The sequence below is a fragment of the Fringilla coelebs genome (assembly GCF_963513975.1).
Source record: "Fringilla coelebs genome assembly, chromosome: 1".
Lineage (NCBI taxonomy): Eukaryota > Metazoa > Chordata > Aves > Passeriformes > Fringillidae > Fringilla > Fringilla coelebs.
The window spans coordinates 95,203,328-95,222,694 of NC_140028.1; the positions used below are offsets into that span (position 1 = coordinate 95,203,328).

General features: G+C 42.0%; 1 protein-coding gene across 1 annotated transcript; it reads left to right on the forward strand.

The window, feature by feature from the left end:
• Window positions 1–206: 206 nt before the first annotated feature.
• On the forward strand, window positions 207–8,738 carry RBFA (ribosome binding factor A). The gene is made up of 7 exons (XM_084209201.1): window positions 207–360; window positions 1,333–1,375; window positions 1,982–2,158; window positions 3,417–3,529; window positions 5,007–5,091; window positions 6,740–6,810; window positions 7,853–8,738. The coding sequence occupies exons 1-7, from the start codon at window positions 251–253 to the stop codon at window positions 8,244–8,246; spliced, it is 993 nt and encodes a 330-aa protein (XP_084065327.1). The 5' UTR covers window positions 207–250; the 3' UTR covers window positions 8,247–8,738.
• The last annotated feature ends 10,629 nt before the right edge of the window (window positions 8,739–19,367 follow it).

The window sequence follows — 19,367 nt, forward strand, 5'->3', positions numbered from 1 at the left end:
CGCGTCGGGGCGGCTCCGGTGGCAATCCCGGCCCTTGGCTGGCAGCGGGCCGGAGCGGGAGCCGGCGTCTGAGCGTGGGCGGGCCCTGCCCAGCCTGAGGGCGGCCCGGCCTCTCCTTCCTCCCTTCTGCGGGGCACCCGCAGCCTCGGGCCCGGGCCTCCGTGCCGACAGGGGGAGCTGCAGCCGGAGCCTGGCCGCAGCCGGAGCGGAGGTGGGAGCTGCCCGGGCCGGGCCGGGGGCCAGGGCAGCAATGTGGGGCGGCCGGGTGGCCGCGGTGCCGCGGTGGTGCCGGGCGCTGCGCAGCTCCGCAGCCCTGGGCGGCTCCAGGAACTTGCTGCGGAAAATGCTCCGCAAGAATAAGTAGGTGCGGGGCCCTGCCGGGGTGGGTTGTGGGCGCTGGGGCAAGGGGAGTCACAGGGGCTGTGGGGCTCGGGCGCTCCCGCGGCCCCGGTACGGCGGAGGAGAGAGAGACACCGAGCCCGAGCTGAGCTGAACATGTGTCCAGGTGGCCAAGAAGGCAATGGCCCTGGCCTCTACCAGTAGTAGTGTGTCCTGCAGGACCAGGCCACTGATCGTCCCTCGGTGAGGCCACACCTCGGGTGCTGTGTCCAGTTCCGGGCCTCTCTGTACAGGAAAGACATTGAGGTGCTGGAGCGTGTCCAGTGAAGGGCAGCGGCAAAGGGTCTGGAGCACAAGTCCTGTGAGGAGCAGCTGAGGGTGCTGGGGGGTTCAGTCTGGATTAAAACAGACTCGGGGGGACCTTATCACTATCTACAACTGCCTGAAAGGAGGGTGTCGCCAGGTGGGAGTCAGTCTCTTCTCGCAGGAAACAAGTGACAGGACGAGAGGAAATGGCCTCAAGTTGCACTAAGGGACATTTAGATTGTGTATTGGGAGAAATTTCTTCACTGAAAGGGAGGAATGGTCAAGCAATAGAACAGGATCCCCAGGAAAGTGGTGTAATCACTGTCGCTGGAAGTGTTCAGAAAACGTGTAGAAGTGGTGCTTAGAGACATGGTTTAGTGCTGGACCTGGCGGTGCTGGGTTAACCGTGGTCTTGATGATCTTAGCCCTCTTTTCGAACCTTAATGATTCTCTGAATCTATAGAAACCGGAGAGCTGTTCTTTTCCACCCCCTTCCCATATATGTGCAGCTTCAGCTGTGGCTGGGAAGCATTGTTCCCTGCACCCCAGCTGTGAGGAGAGCTACTTGTAGGAGAACCTGGATGTTGTGGTGTCCTTTCAGGCAGGTGGAATATTAATTACACAGGGAATCCTTATTTCTCTGAGCTACTGAAAGATAAGTCTGATTTCCTTTCCTTTTCCCAAAAGAAAGAAGTTCTGGTATGACAGCCCTACCCTGGGATCACAAACGGTAAGTGCAAGCTCTGAAGGCGATATGTTTATTTGTGCCAGGTGGAACAGACTTGCGTTTCTGCCATTGATTCTAACCTTGAAGCATTTTCTGATGGAGAAATAGCAGGATTTTGTGAACAAAGAGTAGGGCTCCACTCTGACTGTGACAGGTTGCCATTTGGCTTCCCATGGCTGTTCCTCTTCTGTACTGATCTTTCATCCTTGCCAGCATCAATGCTCTCTGGCACACTCCTGAGTACTGATCCAGATTAAAACCTCTATGAGCTTAGTGTAAGGAAAAATTTTTTAATGTTTGTTTTTTTCAAACAAGCAAAGCTTTTCAGTCAATGCATGCTGTATTTGAGAAAACAGATCTATGGAGTTTCATAACTTGCTAGAAAATACAAAAAGAACTTTAGAAACTTTGACTGTAGTACACAAATGTCAAAGATTTTGTGAACAGAAGTATTGTTTATTGAAACACTTGATATGTAAGACCTAAATAAAGTCATCACACTGCAATAATGAAATAAAAGCATACTTAGTAAAGTGCATGAAACCGTATATAGTTGCCTAATACAAGTGTGTAACTACTGTTTAATGTGTTGTTTGTTTCTTTTTATAGTCGTATAAACCAACCAAGTTGGACGTTTTAATGAAAAATTACCTTAGAGAAACAAGGAAAGAAGACAACGTGCGCTGCAGAGTTTTGAATGGTCTTATTCATAAAGCTGTGTTAGAGATGGCGACTACCTGTGAAGTCAGTCAAGAATTTTATGATCTCAAGCTGGAAATCTGCAAGGCAAGTGCCAAAGCTACGAGTGCTTGTGCTGAGCCACTCTGATTACGTTGTGAGGTTGGCATGGGCGTGCCAAAGGAGCTCCCCTGGGTGTTGTGATGTGTGCCAAGAAGAGTTTTACTGCAGTGCTTCTGATGTGGCAGAGTGCAGCAAGATGTGGCACTGGAGTACACACGAGCAGAGCTTTGCCACTGTAGTACCTGGCGTAGGAGACCTTTGCTACTCCAATGCAAATGCAGCTCAGGCCAATTAAATGATGATTCTCCTGATATGACTTCTTTTTCTTTTACTCAGACATAAACTCTTTGTCTTGCCCTTTCAGAAGGAGGAGCTTGGTTTTACCAACATAAGTGTATCTTTCCAAGAGTCTGTTCTTGTAGCTATGTGAGAGTTGTCACCTGCTTGTGTCACTCCCCAGCAACGTTACTGGCAGAAGACTTAAGTGATGCATGAGATTAGTTCAAAAAAAAAGGGCAAGCCTAAGAAAATGTCTTGTCAAGCCAGATCTGAGAAAGAATTGAGATTTGTATGTAATTGTATCTAGTGGTGTCATAATTTGTGGACTTGAAAGGGATGTTAGAGTTCTGATACAGGAACTAAGTCAGTCTCTGCATTCTTTTTTGTTGTCTGCAGATTTTATCATCTACGTTTGCTGTTCTATAAAGATTAAATTATACCAGTGTTTGGCTTAAAAGCTTGGTGGACTTAGCTTTGATATTAGAAGCATGGAAAATGATACCTCATAGCTGCATCTATGACAAAAGGGTTGTCATTCATTACTAAAATAGGTGTTTTTTTCAGCTGAATTCATTCTGTTGTCAGACAAGCGTTCAAAACTACATGGGCAAGATGAGTCTTTTGGCTGCATATGTGCAGTATCCTTCACAGAGTATTTCTGTCTCTCTAGAGCTTGTCTCAGATCACCTGTCTGCATGTAAAAATGCTGGCTGGTGTGGGCAAGACAGTTGTTTCAGGAGGCATTGTGGTAAATTAAACAACTTATAACATGAGAGACGGAAGGAAACAGCCTTCTTCCCAATACAATGCAGATTTTATAGCTGCACAGTTTGTGCTGCACTGGGACATGGCTGGGCGTAGATCAGTCCTGATTTACTCATGAACTGATTCTGGTCTGATATCATCACTTCTCTTATCAAAAGATATTGTCTAGTAGGCTTTCTGCACTCCATCACAGACTTCATTGTATATGAAGTGTGTGTGTATATATGTCATTTTAAAGAGAGATTTGCCTTTTCTATAGGTGTCCCTGTCCTCCAACTTTTCAGCGTGCCGTGTGTACTGGAACCCTGCTTCCACTATGGAGAAGGACAGTTACGTTGAAAGTGTGCTGCGCAAGAGCGCTCCACGTATACGGTACTGCTGCAGGATAGACAGGCCGCTTCCTCCATCCAGAGCCATTTCTTCAGTGCTTCTGACAGTCTAGACCTGACCTACTGGGATGCCTTAGGGTTTTAGATGCTTGGAGTGGAGCATCTCCTGTGATGAGCCTCACAGGGAAGGGTGGCTGTGTCAGACCAGCTGTGTGATCTTTTGCTGGAGCACAGCTGGCCTTCTTGGCTTCTGCGCTTTCCTGGGGCAGGAGTGGGCCAAGCAGAAAGCAGGAGGAGTGTGGGACAGGTCTCACTCCAGTGTCCTGGTGGTGGTGGCTTGTTACAGTGAATCCCCGAGACTCTGAGATGTAGTAGCACACAGCAGAACTCCCTTCTGGTCATCAGACAACAGCCTTGTTTATTGTGTCTGGCACCCTTTTATCCCATTCCAAACTCCCGGGTCGAGACAGCTCATTGGTCTATCTCTGTGCCCCAGGCCCTGAACCAGTAAGGTGCCTGCATCCTAGGAGAGCTCCCATAGGCTGTGGGCTTCTGCCAGTCAGCCCAGAGGCTGCTCCCTGGAGCTGAGCTGAGCTGCTTAGTATGATTGATTAATACTACTGCAACAGTGGCTGCCCAGGCTGTGCGAGACAGGAGCCCAGGACAGGATGCTGTACAGAGGACTGACAGCTGCAAGGATCTCTTTGCAGATTCACTAGGCAGTTCTGATTGCTGGGGATGATTTAGGCCTCCAGAAGGGATGAATGTTATTACAGAAGTTCTTCACAATACTGATACCAAAAAAAAAACCCAAATTGAGAATGCTACTGTATATTGTGATACTTTTCCCCATTTTTCCAACACAGAGTCTGGTGATTTTTCACTGTATCATTGAGATTTTTGTCTTTCTCCCTTTCCTTGGCTTTCCCTCTGCTACCCAGCCAGTTGGAAGTTCAGGTCTTCACCCATGTGGCAGGTGGTGCAGAAGCATGCTTGTAAAGCCATTTCCTTTCTCCCTGTTTCCACAAGCTGTGTAATTTCTGCTCCAGCACAATGCTCTCTTCTACTCCACAGCTTCCACTCTTTCAGAAGGAAAGTTGCTGGCTGGGGAGAAGGGGACCCCTGTCAATCCTTCCTGCAGCTAGCACGTAGGATAAATTGTCTTGCCCTGCTCTGAGGGCTGTATCCCCCACTGCTCTTATCCCTACAGAGGGGATAAGGATACCAAATGAAGTGGGGAAGGACCTGTGCCAGACTATGTATACAGATATGGACAAACCAAATGTGATCAATACTCAGCTGGACCTGCAGCCAGTTGTTTTTGTATGCCACACATTCGAAGTTGGGGTTCTGCAGTGATGTATTGCTTAGCATCAACCTGGATAGCTCCTCATCAGAATGAAAGTTTTGCAAGCCATATCTTTAAATGTGCAGTACTGCTGGATTTCATTTAACGCCTTTTACTTGTGCTGTAGATGATATACTGATACTCATGCTGGTGAATGCTGTGTTTTTGCCAGGTATCTTCTGAAGAGTCAGCAGATTGTAGGAAATGTACCCCCAGTAGTATTTATAAAAGACAAAGAAGCTGCAGCTGTAAAAGAGGTAAATGTAATCTTTGACTCAATGTACAAATATAGTGACTTAGCAAAGAGCTGAAAATTTAGTTGCTCTACCAATTTTCATTAAAAATCAGTCTTTCTCTAGAGTTGCAAAAATCATTTTAACAAATCTTGAGTAAGATTGATGCCTATATAATGTGTAGAAGGATTGTAGGCAGTATCATTAGGCCAGTGAAGAATTTTTAAAGAATTAAATTTCCATTTGAATGAATAATATAGGGCTACCTGGTGTATATGATTATGGAAATGAGTCTGGAGGAGCTGTTTTCCACATTTTAAATGTTATGTACTTTTAAGATTCAATTGGATAGCCAGTGATTTTTTTATTTTTTCCCCATATCTTTTTCCATCTGTGAATTGTTAAAGTGTTTGTAGGGAAGTGCAAATCTTTGCATAGGGGATGTAGGCTTATTCATACTACATTTTTTTCCTTAACTTTTAAAGTTGTCTTTACTATTTCATGCTTTCTGTCAAGGTGTTGATAGCTTTAACCAGTCGACGTATTACTAGAATACTGATGTTTTCCTACGAATTTGCTGTCATTGTGAAGCGAGATCTCTAACATAGTGAGATTTCCAGAAAAGAAAGATGACACCAATGAGTAGAATTTGATGAGAAATGTCTCCTCAAGCTGTTGATGTGAACAGAAGTTGAAAAGAACAGGTTCATGTTTCTGTGCCCTGAAGTGCCTTATTATTTATAATAGTGTTACTGTTACAGCCAATTACTGTTAGACCCTTATGGGTTCCTGCAGTGTGCATCAGCAGAGCTGGAAGGGATAAAAGGAATTTCAGATTCTCTAGAAATGCAATGAACTGCTTGAACTTTCTGTGATCAGATAAGTTCAGAGTTTCACAGGAAATAAGTAAAAACCCTCTTTATATCACTTCTGTCAGGGAATGACACTGGGGGGCAGATAGATGGATCATTTTCTCCCACTTCACAGTTCATCAGATTTATGTCAATCACAGATTCAAATAACACACTGAACTTGGTTTTTAAGTATTGTAAGTAAAGGGAAAAAATATCCAATTAAACTCCTACAATAATTCAATTAATTAGAAGGGAATTAATGTAAAGAAAAGCTGAAATGAAATTTCAAACAACAGAAAATTTTAATGATTACATATAGTCTGTAAGCACAGCGTATAATAATGCATTAATAATGCATTGATAATTTGTAGCATTTACTGGTTAGATGCCCTGATAAAAGGGATTTGGGAGCTCCATAGTTGCCTGTAAGAGAAATGCAAACTTGCAGAAAGGGAGAAGGCGTGAAAAAAATCCATGTAAGGATGTTATGGAAAAGGATTTGCAAGACTGAGGTAATAAGAAATAAACCAAAAAATATACATGTCAGACAATCCCTAGCCAAGGATTCATAATGCACATAGGGCAAAAAACTTTGTAGGAATCTCTGGATCCACTATTTGACAAAAACATCCCAGGCAAGAAGTATGAGCAATTCCATGTAAAAGAAGGAAAAGGCTGTTTTAAAGTGGTTTTGCTAAATATTCCAAACATAGAAAAGATCATATTTGCTGTTGGATACTTGTCTGTTGCTTGTGTAGAATGGAACAAAGTAGATTTAAATGGGATCCTTAATATGTGTGGCCTTCATGTGTTTACAGGTTGAGGACTTACTGGCAATTGCTGATTTTGGACCTCCAGAAGAAGAAGAATCATCTCAAAATGATTCAAGGTGAGTCTTTTTGGTCCAGAATTGTATAAGTGTCTGTTTTCATTTCCGCAGGCCAACTTAAATTGGGTATTATTTGACATAGGAGAAAGTATATTTTAATTAGGTGTGTACATTGTTACTCGCAGACCTGATACTTGTTCTGGTATTAATATCTTAGTTTTTATGAGCAAAATATATGTAGAACTTCTAAGATTTTAGGACTTGATGTGTTGATGATATCAAAATTTTAAAAATGCTCTGCAGCAGTAATGTTTGTTTCTTGCTGGTAATTGTCTCATGAGGATGAAAATGGCATTTACCAGTACTGCTCTACTTGTCCACTTTTTTCTGATACAAGTTTGGTTTATTATACATGGATTGCAAGTTTACTGAGAAATCTCCCTAAATTAATTTAACATTCTTCTCTGAGGGATTTTTAACCATTGAGAGATAGGGCTGAACAACCTATTGGAATAGTGGTTCTGTGCAATGGATGTTCTCAAAGCCAACACCAGCTTTTGCACCTGTGTGCTGTAGTCTGTTGGTAGAAATGCCTTCTGTGCCTCAGCATCTCACAGGATGGTCCATCAGGTGTGAAATAGCTTCCTGTGGGAAGTCATTCCTGTGAAAGATTTCCCAAAGGGTACCTAACACCTTCCTCTGTGTCATGGAGAAATAGTCAAGTCCAGCATAAGGTGTCACATTGCTCTGATGTGTTTTAGACAGAGGCTGCTGCTTCTCACTTCTTGGAAGAGCTGGGAGAAGTCTTGAGTTCCTTGGGTCTCCCAGATACAGGGCTCACCTAGGTACAATTTTTCCCAGAGACCAGCAGTTTCATCTGGCATCTTGTTGCTTTGTTGGCTTTCTCCTGTTAAATCTGTTGACACAGACTGTCCTTGGATGCATGATATGGTGGTATCTCTTCCTTCATAACATAGGGAACACAGGGGGTTAATAAAGTTAAACTGAGAAGTCCAGTTTATTTCTGTGTTACTCAAGTTGTCAAAAATAGAAATATATGTGGGGAAAAGACCCAAGCCAATACTTGTTTTCTTTCCCACAGTAAACTCTTCCCTTCAACAACTCAATCTTCAGATTCACCCATGCGGTCTAATCTGTTTGGTGTTGATCATGAACTGCTGAATAAACAGATAATGGACTATAAAAAAATGAAAGTGTCAAGACATATAGAAAACATTGTCTGGACAGAGAAGCAGCAGCAGCAGCTTTCTAAGATTCAAAAGAAAATGAAAAAGAAAAAAGCAAGGAATCCTCCTGACGATGATGACGTTATGCCACAGCAACACTTACTGGACAGATATGAAGCTGATTACTGGGACAATAACACTGAATCTGCCTCAGACTATGAGCTGCAGGATGAATTACAGGAAGAGGTGAATGAATTGGATGTAGATGATGACAAAACTTTAACTCAGCCTACTGGTAAAAGGAAATGAAGTGAAAAAGCCTCTCCCTTCGAAATGAAGGCTGCCAATAGCTACTGAAAGATTCATTTTGTACGTGTTTACCACTTCCTCATTCAAACTAGTAGATTTGCCTTATGTGAGCAGGTTTGCTAGCACAAAGTACGGTAAGAAAAACTGCCATTACTGACATTCTGTTAAGCAGCTTTCAAACTGCTGCAGTTGAAGGACTTTGAACCAGAGAGTAGTTTTGTAATGATAAAATATACCTTTTGGAGCACTGAGTTAAAACTTCTTGCAGCTGTGTGGATTATTTCCAATAAAATGCTGGTTTCCATATTGCAATATTTCTTTTATTTTTTTTTTTTTTAGTGACCTGTGTAAAAGTTACCATTAAGTAATACTGCGTGTTATTCTGATATAAGGAAGGAGGAGGGAAGCAAAATAATGACAGTGAAGTTCAGCTTCATCACACAGAGATGAGGACAGGGTCTTCTCTAGAGGACCAGTCTAATGGGAGAACACTTTCTACAAAAACATCCCAATGATGGCCAGTAAAGTTACAACCCTGAAAGAAAATAAATTTATAGTTGTGCAAGGTGAACGGCATCAGAAAAAATATTGAGAACTGCTCGTCCATTGGGTAAAATCAGGCAAAATATTGTGACTTAGAAAATGTATTAACAACTTGAAAAGCAGAGAAAGAGCAGCAGGGAAGAATGTTCCAGAAAGTGAAATCTGAAAATGAATAGGGAATCATATAAAAAGTGAGAATAAACTTTCTGACTCAAAGCACATAAAAAATAATAGCATGAATGTATAAAGTCAGAAGGCTGCAAGCTTCAAAGAAATTGCAATGAACAAGGTAGTAAAAGAGAATTCTAACAGAAATACGGAAAATTTAATTCCAGTAGTTAATGGGGAGGTAAAGAAAATCAACACAGGAGAGGTTGCCCTACAATACTGCAGAATCACAGAATGATTTGGGTTGGAAGGGACCTTAAAGATCATCTAGACACAGGACCCTTGCCATGGGCCGGGATACCTTTCCCTGGACCAGGTTGCTCAGAGCCCCATCCAACCTGACCTTGAACACTTCCAGGGATGGGGCATCTTGGACAAGCTTCTCTGGGCAACCTGTGCCAGTGCCTCACCACCCTGATGGAACAATTTCTTCCTTATATCTAATCTAAATCTACTCTCTTTTCATTTAAAACTTAGGACTTGTCCTATCACTACACTTTAAGAACACTACAGTCATCACTCATAGTCAATGCAGATGCATTTAAAAAAAATAAAAGTCCAGTTTAAATAATTTAGTTCCCTGTAATAAGGTCACCTGCCCAACAGATGAAGGGAATGCAGTGGATGTGGTTTTTCTGGGTTTTTGTAAGGCTTTTGGTACTGTACCTCACAGCATCCTCTGGGACAGATTTTCCAGCTGTGGGATGAGTGAGTTCATGGTGTGCTGGGTGAAGATCTGGCTGAAGGACAGGGCTCAAGGGTTGCAGTGAACAGGGCCACATCTGGCTGGTGCCTGGTCACCAGCAGTGTTCCTCAGGGCTCCATTCCAGGGCTGGTTCTGTTCAATATATCTCTCAGTGGTCTGAATGCGGAAATTGAATGCATCATTAGCAAGTTTGCTGATGATTCCAAACTGGGAAGTGCTGCTGGTGCTCCCAAGGGACAAAAGGCCTTGCAGAGGGACCTGGGTAGCCTGGAGTATTTGGGCAAACATCAGTGGCATGAAATGGAACAAGGATAAATGCCAGATTCTACACATAGGAAGGAGTAATGGCAGGCAAAAGTCTAAACTGGGTGAGGAGTAGCCACTCCAGGAGAGCAGCCCTGCAGGAGGGGTCTGGGGGTGCTGGCTGGCAGGAGGCTGAGCAGGAGTCAGCAGTGCGTGCCCGGGCAGCCCAGGGGACAAACCATGTCCTGAGATGGATCAAATACAGCTTCACCAGCCACTTCAAAGAAGGGATTGTCCTGCTGTCCCTGGTGTTGGGGTGGCCTCACCCTGAGTGTTGTGTGTTCTTCTGGACCCCACAATTTCAAAAGGATGTGAAGGTCCCTGAATGAATCCAGAGGAAGGCAGCAAAGCTGTGGAAGGGGCTGGCAGGGTGTTCTGTGAGAAGCAGCTCAGGACACTGGGGTTTTCTTGTTTGAAGAGAAGGAGGCTGAGAGGCAACCTTATTGGTCTGTACAGCTTTCTGAGGCAAGGAAGGAGAAAAGGTCCCTCTTTTCCCTGGGACCCAGAGCCAGGTCATGTGGGAATGGCTCAAAGCTGTGCCCCTCAGAAGAGATTCAGACTTGATGTGAGGAAGCATTTCTTTATCCAGTGGGTGATCAAACCCTGGAACAGGGTCCTGAGAGAGGTGATCAATCCCCCAAGCCTGTCAGTGTTTAAAAGACATTTGGACAAGGCCCTTAATACCATGCTTTTTATTTTGGTCAGCCCTGAAGTAGTCAGGCAGCTGGAGTCAATGATCATCCCTTACAACTCAGCTATTTGATTCAATTCAGTTTGGTCCAATTTGATTTGATTTGTTCTGGCTCTTGTTGCTTCCTCCTCCTTTCCTTACCATTAGATGCTCAGGGTATCTTTGATGACATTTCTTCCCAGCCCTACACTAGAAGAGGGTATGGAATAGGCAGTTGTGTCCCAGCCTGGGCTTTGGTTCTGTCACTTTGTAGGAAGGAGGCACGTATCTTTTCATGGGGGTGAGAGCTGTGGATCACTTCAAGAGCATTTAATCACCTGAACACATTTGCAAAAAGCACATGGAAACTGTATTTTTTTAAAGTCTTTTCTGTTTATCCAGTTTAGCTGGGCTTCCACAGGATGGCAAACCCCCACATCTCTGACACTTGGATCAAAGATCTAGGCTTTGAGATCAATCCCTCAGTCAGGAGCAGGAGGTGCTTCAGACTAAGTGGTTACAAATTGCTTGATGTGAGCAATACATATTCATTTCTCTGTGGATTTTTTTTTTCTCCTTGCACTCAGTTGTAGAAATACCTGAGTCATTTCTCTTGGAAAAAAAAAACCTGTTAAAACACAAGACCCAGAGAACAGCAGTGTTCCATCAGAGCTGAGGTCCATCTGGCCCAAAACACTGTCTCCAAAGTGGCCAACCATCAGTGTCTACAGGAAAGCACATGATCAGTGCAGACCTTCTTCCCTCTCCACCCCCTAGTCCTGCCCAGGGCTCCAGGAGCATGTTCTAGCTCAGCCTGAGTGATGCTGTAGGTGTCTCTGACACTGCAGAGAGCTGCTCTCCTGGATAGAACACTCAGATGTGGGTCATAGCTTGTCATGCAGAACTCTGGGCATAACAGAGCAGAATCTGTCCTGTTCTGCTCTATTCTATTCTATTCTATTCTATTCTATTCTATTCTATTCTATTCTATTCTATTCTATTCTATTCTATTCTATTCTATTCTATTCTATTTCCTATGCTCACCATGAGTCAAACAACGATGAGACTGTTCTTCTCCTGAACTACCAAGGCTTTTTCATCTTCAAAAACATGTTCAAGGACACAAATCTGGAATGGTATTTTATTTTTATATCTGAATTTACAGTATGTAATTTTCTTTTATTTTTTGAATCTGTTTCATAGCTGATGTGTACAAGCATTAACACAATGCACACATAGCCAGGCTGGTGCATTCTTCATTTAGATTGAAAAAACATCCCTTGCAGTCTAGCAAAGAAAAGATACAAAGGCACAAAGAGCAACAGCAGGAATGCAGGTCAAGCAGTCCCTGTTTCCTGAAGAGTGAGGAATGAGAAGAATGAGGATTGGTACTGACCACATACAGAAGAATAAAGCAAAGAGGTGTGTAGTACCATGGGATATTATCCAAAGTTGGACACACATTGATGACAAGCACACTTTTTGCTTTCCAAAATGTGCTCCACTGTGCTTCTTGGCCAAGGATGAATGAAATGTGCTCTTGTGCCTGCCCCACGCTTGTATTGTCCTCTGGAAGAGCTGAAAATGGCAATAAGCCATTTGGCATCCAAGCCTCTGGATTGGGCAGCAAGCCTGGAGCCCTTCCAAGCAAGGAAGGAAGGCTTCCAAGGCTGTTTTCACCAGAAGCAAGAACCCCTTGGAAAATGGAGCGATGTGAAGGGCAGAGCTCACTCTTGTTCCAAGCCTGCAGTGGGCAGAAGAGTCAGAGAGAGCCAGGGCACCAGTAGTGCCTGGGAAGTGCAAGGGCAGCAGGCAGGAACAGAGCTGTAGGGGTCTGGAGGAGCCCTGGCAAGAGACTGTGCTCAGTGCTGCAGACAAAGGAAAAAACAACCTGTTAGAGACACTTGCCAGCCCACCATGGGGGGAAATGGCCTTTCACCTCCAGCTGCAGGGCACAAGAGGCCATCTTTGAAGTGCATAAGCAGCCTGGAAGAAAGGGACTGGAGAGCCCTGAACAGTGGTCATGCTTGATGCTGAAGGAGAAGGCACAAAACCCCATAGACTGGTGCCAATGTGCTCTGGGGAAAGCTCCTTCCTGGTCTCAGTGCTAGCAACTGGCAATTCCCTGAGTGTGTGAGCAAGACTTGCCTCTTCAGTGTGTACACCGGTCACATGTCCCAGCAGATTCCCAAGCCTTGTTCTCCCTCATCCTGGAGCCATCACTACACTTTTGGCTCAAAAGCCAAAATGTAGCCAAATGTAATCCACTGGCTGGAAAGAACAGTAAGTGCCAAGAGACCACTATAGAAATAACAGCGGCTTTGAAAAACAAGGGCGACAGGGGTGGTGGAAAGGCTGGTTATTTTCAGACCTAGAACATTTGGATCCATGCCCAAAGCACAGTCAGGCAAATTTCCAAACTGTAAAACAGCCCATTGTTGCTATCACACTCACATCCCCTTTTCCCATTGAAACCAAGCTGCCTACTTGGCTGTGTTTATACGCCATCCATCCATAGGGTAAAAACTTTCAAAGCTCCTTGGTGACTTAAATCTTTCTGAAAGTTATTTGTGCATCTCCATTCATGGGGAAATGTTCAGAACTTATTCAAAATCCTGGTAAGTCTCTTCTCCCTTTATGATTTGGTATTTTGAGCCTTGAAAGAGGAAGGAATGTGCTAGGCTTGTAATTTTCTCTGTTGGTGCCAAAATGGATGTGTACATTCAGACTATGTAAATAAGGGCATATCTCATTGTGGTGACACGAGAGGTGAAAGACAGGGTTTTGGTTTCCTCTGTGTGAACTTTGCAGAGGCATAGAGAGCATGCATGGTTTCCTCACCATTCTTCCCAATACACCAAGGGACATTTGCTACTATACTGTTGATGGTGAGGTTTTTCTTTTGGAAAGAAGTACTACATTGATTCATGTTGTTAAACCTAATTCTCCTAGCATTTCCTAGCTTTCTTCCTTCCTTGGACTTCATCCTTGCTAACTTTCTTGAAAGTGAGGACAGCCCTCTCATCTTTGGCTTGCCTTGCTAGTTTTCGTCTTATTCCATAGGCCCTCCATGCCCCTACTTGACTGCTTCAGTCTTTGTTTACCTTTACTCCAGATGGAATTTCTCCTTCTTGAACCTGAGGAATGAGAAATGTCCACAGTGGTATAGATGAGTCTTCACCAGGGCTTTGGTGTGTGCCTTTCCTACAAAAACATCTTGCCTGACACACAAGAAGGCATTGTACTATTCTTTTTGTGTTTAGGTGGAGCTTGACTGGCAGTTTTGGTACCTGCTTGAAAACGGGACTTTGATAGTTGTATTAATCTTAGGAAAAAATACAGAATCTTCTTACAGATGTGGAGCATAGCTCCTTTAAAGGAGAAGTCCCTAGGCAGCTATGTAGGATGAGCATTCCAGAGAACTGTGAGGAGGTTGAAAAAATATGTCTGGAGGACTTTCATGTTAGTGGCTTCAAACACATTCCTGGTTTTAAAACCAAACAGGGCTGGGCTCTTCACAATCACCCTAGGTGCTGTGCTTTGAAGTAATGCTTCCTAATCATTATCACACTGCCCCTCCCTTGCTGGCACTGAACCCAATTGAATCTGTTTAGCTGTGTTAAGGCAAATTTCATAAAACCCACACATTTTCTCCACTTTTCTTGAACACTTTTTTGTGAGCTGTGAATCTGCTGCTGTCTGCGACCTTTACAATTTTCCTGAGATTCCAGCAGCCTTCATCTGGACCTCTCTAGTCAAACCAGTGTGTGGCAAACTATCATGGTAAGATAAAATGAAGATCCTAATCTCGATAAGGCAGTCTTGGAATATCATCTAAATCAGCTCTTCATCGATCTTCTCTTCAAGCAAAACTGTAAATTTTAAGTAAAAAAATTATATGTGCTTAAATTATTCAGAATTTGCTTTGAGATATTGATGAAATCAATCAATTCCTTTTCCAACCCACATATTTTTAGCCAAAACCAGACATCAAGAAGTCATCTCCTTGCTGTCCTACCAGTTGACACGTGTACCCCTCATACTCAATATAAACTTAATCTTTCACAACATATTATAAGGTAAACTTTTCTGTCCACATTAGGAATATGTCAAGACAAGGCATCTGAAAGTTTGTAAAATGGAATAATATCTTCAGCTTTTTAGATACTGTCACTTGGATTTACATGTCAGCTTTGGAAGAGGGAGAAGCTGCACAGCCATTTCTTCACCTACCCAGCTGAAGAATCTAATTTCCAAGAGCAAGTCTGCCAGTCACCCGTGGCGGGCACTGGTCAGGCTGTCTAGAGGGATTGCAATGACTTAACAGTAAGTGACCTTTATCTCTGGGGGCTTGGTTTGGTTTGGTTTGGTTTGGTTTGGTTTGGTTTTTTCCCAGCAATATTTCAGTAAACCTCTGAATCCATACAAGGTAAGGGATTGTTCAGGGTGTTACACAGCTAAAGCATTCTAATTTTAAATGTGTCTGTTCTCTTATGCAATGGCCAAAGGATTATTGTGTTTTTAAGAAGGAGCTTAGAATTTTTTCAGAGTGACCATGAACAGTATATTTTATGAAAGTGTTAATTATTTTGGACTTAAAGCTGTTAGCTTTCAAATGAATAGGAAAATTCCTTTATGTGTGAATAGCACAAGTCAAACATTTAAATATTCACTTAATTATTTCAAGTATGTGTGCAGCTGGAAAAAAGCGGCTTTAATTTATTTTGAAGAACTCTAAAACCATTGCACAGGAACTGTCCAAAGTCAGCCCTTCTCAGAATTAGCTGAAATACATTGATTTTACACCTGGCCAATAACAAGGCATGTTATTTGCTTGGTTAGGTAATTAAAAAAACCTTCCACTTAATGTTAAATCTAGTGATGACAAACCATTAATTATTCTTTTGTAGGTTAGTCTGCAACTCTGTTAAACATCAATTGGTTTATGCTTTAACTCATCTCCCATCAAATTCCCAGCACAGGAACATGAGCCAAGATGGGGTAATCCAATGTTGCCTGCCCTTAAAGACTACAATCTGAATACTGTAGCTATATGAATGAATATATACATGAGTTACATTTATTCTCAGAATCTGAGAAACAGTATTTCTGAATAAAGAAAAAGACTTGATATGTAATATCAATAAAGAAGCTATATGATCCTGGTTTCTGGCTTTCTCAGAATGCCTGCCTGATGGGGAACCATAAGGGAAAGGCTGAGTAATGAATAACAATCTGCATGTATAAGTACTTATTTATCACACAAATTACATGTGACATTAGTGCTATAGGAAAGTTATTTCCTGGTAAAACAACTTGAACAAGGAGAAAATAGAGGTGACAAAAATGCACCCTACTCTTTTGGTATCTTCTCTGGCTTGGTAAAATCCAAAATAATGTAGAAACATTGAGGTTCTAGTGGATTTAATCATCCTTATTGGCCCTACTGTGTGAACCAAATGTGCACTCCTACAGAGTTGGTAATCTGCCTTTGGTGTTGGTAGACATACACCTCTGTACTTCAGAATAACCTACAGAAAATTGGATTAAACTTGAAGGGATGTTTAGCATTAAAAAGACAAAGATTGGCAACACCTAGTATTTTGTTAAAACTGCTTTAAAATTCCTCTTCTAAAAATAGAGAACATCTGAAAAGAAAATATCAGAATTGTATGTGCAAAGTGTTGGCAAAAGCATTGTGATTCTTTTTTTCTAAGATTTTCTTGTGAAACATTTTCTTGTGAAATTATGAAAAGTAGACTGAATTGTATTTTCCAATGAATTCTTACAGAAGAATATTTGTATCTACTGAGGAATAGATTTTCTGCAGTACTGTGCAGATGTTATGAATTTTTTTTAATTAGAGATATTTAATCTCTCTAGACATGCTCTTTTCAAATTTGGCTTAAATGCTTCTATGGAATTGAAACTGAAAATTTCCCAATGATTTTGAAATTCAAAAATAATAAAAACTAATTTGAATAATTTTGAGTGTCAGTTAATGTCAGAGATCCTAATTAGTGGATGGACTTGGGCAGATTCTTCTTTCTTTTCTAGTTATCTTTCTCTCTCAGCTTGTCTGAATAATTAGTTCCTTTCTATAACATAATCCAGATTTTTAAGTTCCATCTTTCCTTTAGTAAAATAATCACATAGTTTAACAGTAATTTAAAGTCTAATTTCTTGTAGGTAAAGCCATCCTGATAAACATTGTTTTGTTTAGTAAAAAAAAATGGCATTGCTTCAGCCAGAATCACAAGTATTTGAGATAAATTTTTCTCTGGGAATCTTTATATTTTTCTCATATAATATGAATATGAATACTGAACTAATATAACTTATAGAATATGGTTACTTTTTGCATAACTTCTGCTTTCTCTGCATTGTTCTGTGTCTTTTCTTTGTGTTTTCCTTCCTGGTTTCCTTTTTTTCTAGAAGAGAAGCTCCTCCTTTCATGATGAAAACTTGTTTGAAAAGCTATGACATTCAGTAAAAGTCTTTCTAGACTTCAGTGGAATTTGAGAAGGTCTCCTGCAGGGAGCAGAAGAGTGGGGTTGCAATGGGAGGTTTGGCACATGGTTCCTTTGGAAACTCTTCCAAGGTCTTCTCTTTCTCTAGAATCATGGCAACACTACAACAAGGAAGGAAACACCTTTTTCTGGCAAATTAAACACACAGACTATGCAAAGGGAGACCTTGTAACTTTTGCTTGTTGGGAAGAAAGAGTGTAAAGAAATTAAACAAATCCTTAAACATCTAGAATAAAGCAATGAACATGTTCATCAGTCAGTGTTACAGATGATCACTGAGACCAGTACGTGCTGCAGCATCATCTTCAAAAGCAAGAGAACATTACATTAATATAAGCTGATGCAGAAAATGTACTGGAGAGTTGAAGGGAAAAATATTGGCTGCAAAACCCTGTAAAAAGACAGAGCTCCCCTCCATCCTCTTGCACTTCCTCAAAAGAGTCATCTAGGTCAGTACTGGTTTGGGATCTTACACTGGGACCTGGAAGGCAGGTATGGAAGTTAACTCTCGACTCTCCAAAAGGGCTCTGAGGAGTCCCTTTTGCCAACCCAGCTGTTGGCTGTACACCTGCAGGTGGGTGGGTGCTCTTTGCTGCCCCTGTTCTCCTTGGAGATAGCTAATGGGAAGAGCTGAAACTGTGAATGATGTGCATTGGAAGGAGAGGACAGGGCTAGGGCACTTACAAGTCCCTGTGACCTGCCAAAGTACTCTCCTGCTCTCGTCACTTCCTCCAGACCTGAACTGCTCAACAGTATAAGCAAAAATATTACTTAATATGTTACTGTTAGATGTAACCTGGTAAGGCATCTAGACAAATATTTAACTCTCATATGACAGCTAACTTACATTCACCCAGTTTCTTGTTGTCCTCTAGTTGGAGAAGTACTAACCTTCAAATGCATTCCCAAAGAAAATGACTAAGCCATCGGATTTGATTGATCAAAGCTATTACTTTTATCTAAGAAAACCTGATTTTAAAACTTTTTTACTCTTCTTCACATTGTGTGTTTATGACTTCACTCTGTTGTCCCCAAGCCCACTTATTTTTATGCTGAGAAATTGTTGTTGACTTGCAGGAAAAGTGAATACAAACATTGCTCATCCCTCTTAACCTGATCCATTTTTATTCTTCCAAATCCTCTTCTTCAATTGATTTTGCATGTTTCTGTCCTTCTTGATTTGTTGTGGATTTTTGTTGTTGTTTTTTTTTGTTTGTTTGTTTGTTTGTTTGCTTGTCTTTTTAGGAGGGAAGGAATTTGAAGCCTGGTCACAGGTTTCACTTTGGAAAGTCTTAGGCATGTGCTGGTGGCTGATGAACCTACTTCCAATGCCAGTCCCACAATGTGAACATACAATTTCCTTTCCCAAGTGAGTGACTGCCATGATTCAAACATCACCGAGTTTTGCTGAGTTTTGCTGAGCACACTGCAGGATTTTGGCAGCTGGGGATAAACAGGCAACAGATTTACAACTTGAGTTATTATGTGGTTACATTTAATTTGCTTCCTTTATAAAGTAGCTCCTGTTTTTACCACCTGATAGAAAACACTTTGGTTGATCTCAAAAGTATCTGGACATGATCCTGGGCAACTGTCTCCAGGCGGCTTGGGAATGTGGGGTTGGATCAGACAGCTTCCTGAGGTCCTTTCCCACCTCAGCTGTCCTGGGGTTCTGTGAAAATGAGGACATATCCCACAGTTTGGCTGGAATGTTCAGCCATGAGAGACTCTTTCACAAATGTTTTCTCTTAACATTTCGCTTAATCTCTTTAACACACCCACTGTTTGAAACACTTTGCAATTATTGGGTCTGTAGCAATGGAAGTCTAATGTTGTTGATTATGTGGGAGCCATTGGGCCTTTCCATACTGACAGAGCCATGTTCAATTATTTTACTTTACAAATTATGAGACAGAAGTTAATACCTTTATTTTAAATGCTACATTTAAACTAAGTGGAACATATCCCTCCTTGCACTGTGTAGTAACAATTTTTTATATTGTGGTCCTATATCTACTCTGGATAATTTATCTTTCATGGATGGCTGCCCCTTTTTTCTGTAAATGCTTTTACCTACAACCTTACCGTGTATACACTGAAAGCGCTGAAAGTACACAGCTAAGGAACATACTAACAGAAAAAAAACCTAGAACTAATTGCATTTCAATGTACTTATTGGACTGTTGACTGCAAAGGTAAAT

Coding starts and splice junctions, on each gene's coding strand:
- RBFA (XM_084209201.1), top strand. CDS start 251: ATGTGGGGCGGCCGGGTGGCCGCGGTGCCGCGGTGGTGCCGGGCGCTG. Junction 1,376..1,981: donor CTACCCTGGGATCACAAACG/GTAAGTGCAAGC, acceptor TTCTTTTTATAG/TCGTATAAACCAACCAAGTT. Junction 6,811..7,852: donor TCATCTCAAAATGATTCAAG/GTGAGTCTTTTT, acceptor TCTTTCCCACAG/TAAACTCTTCCCTTCAACAA.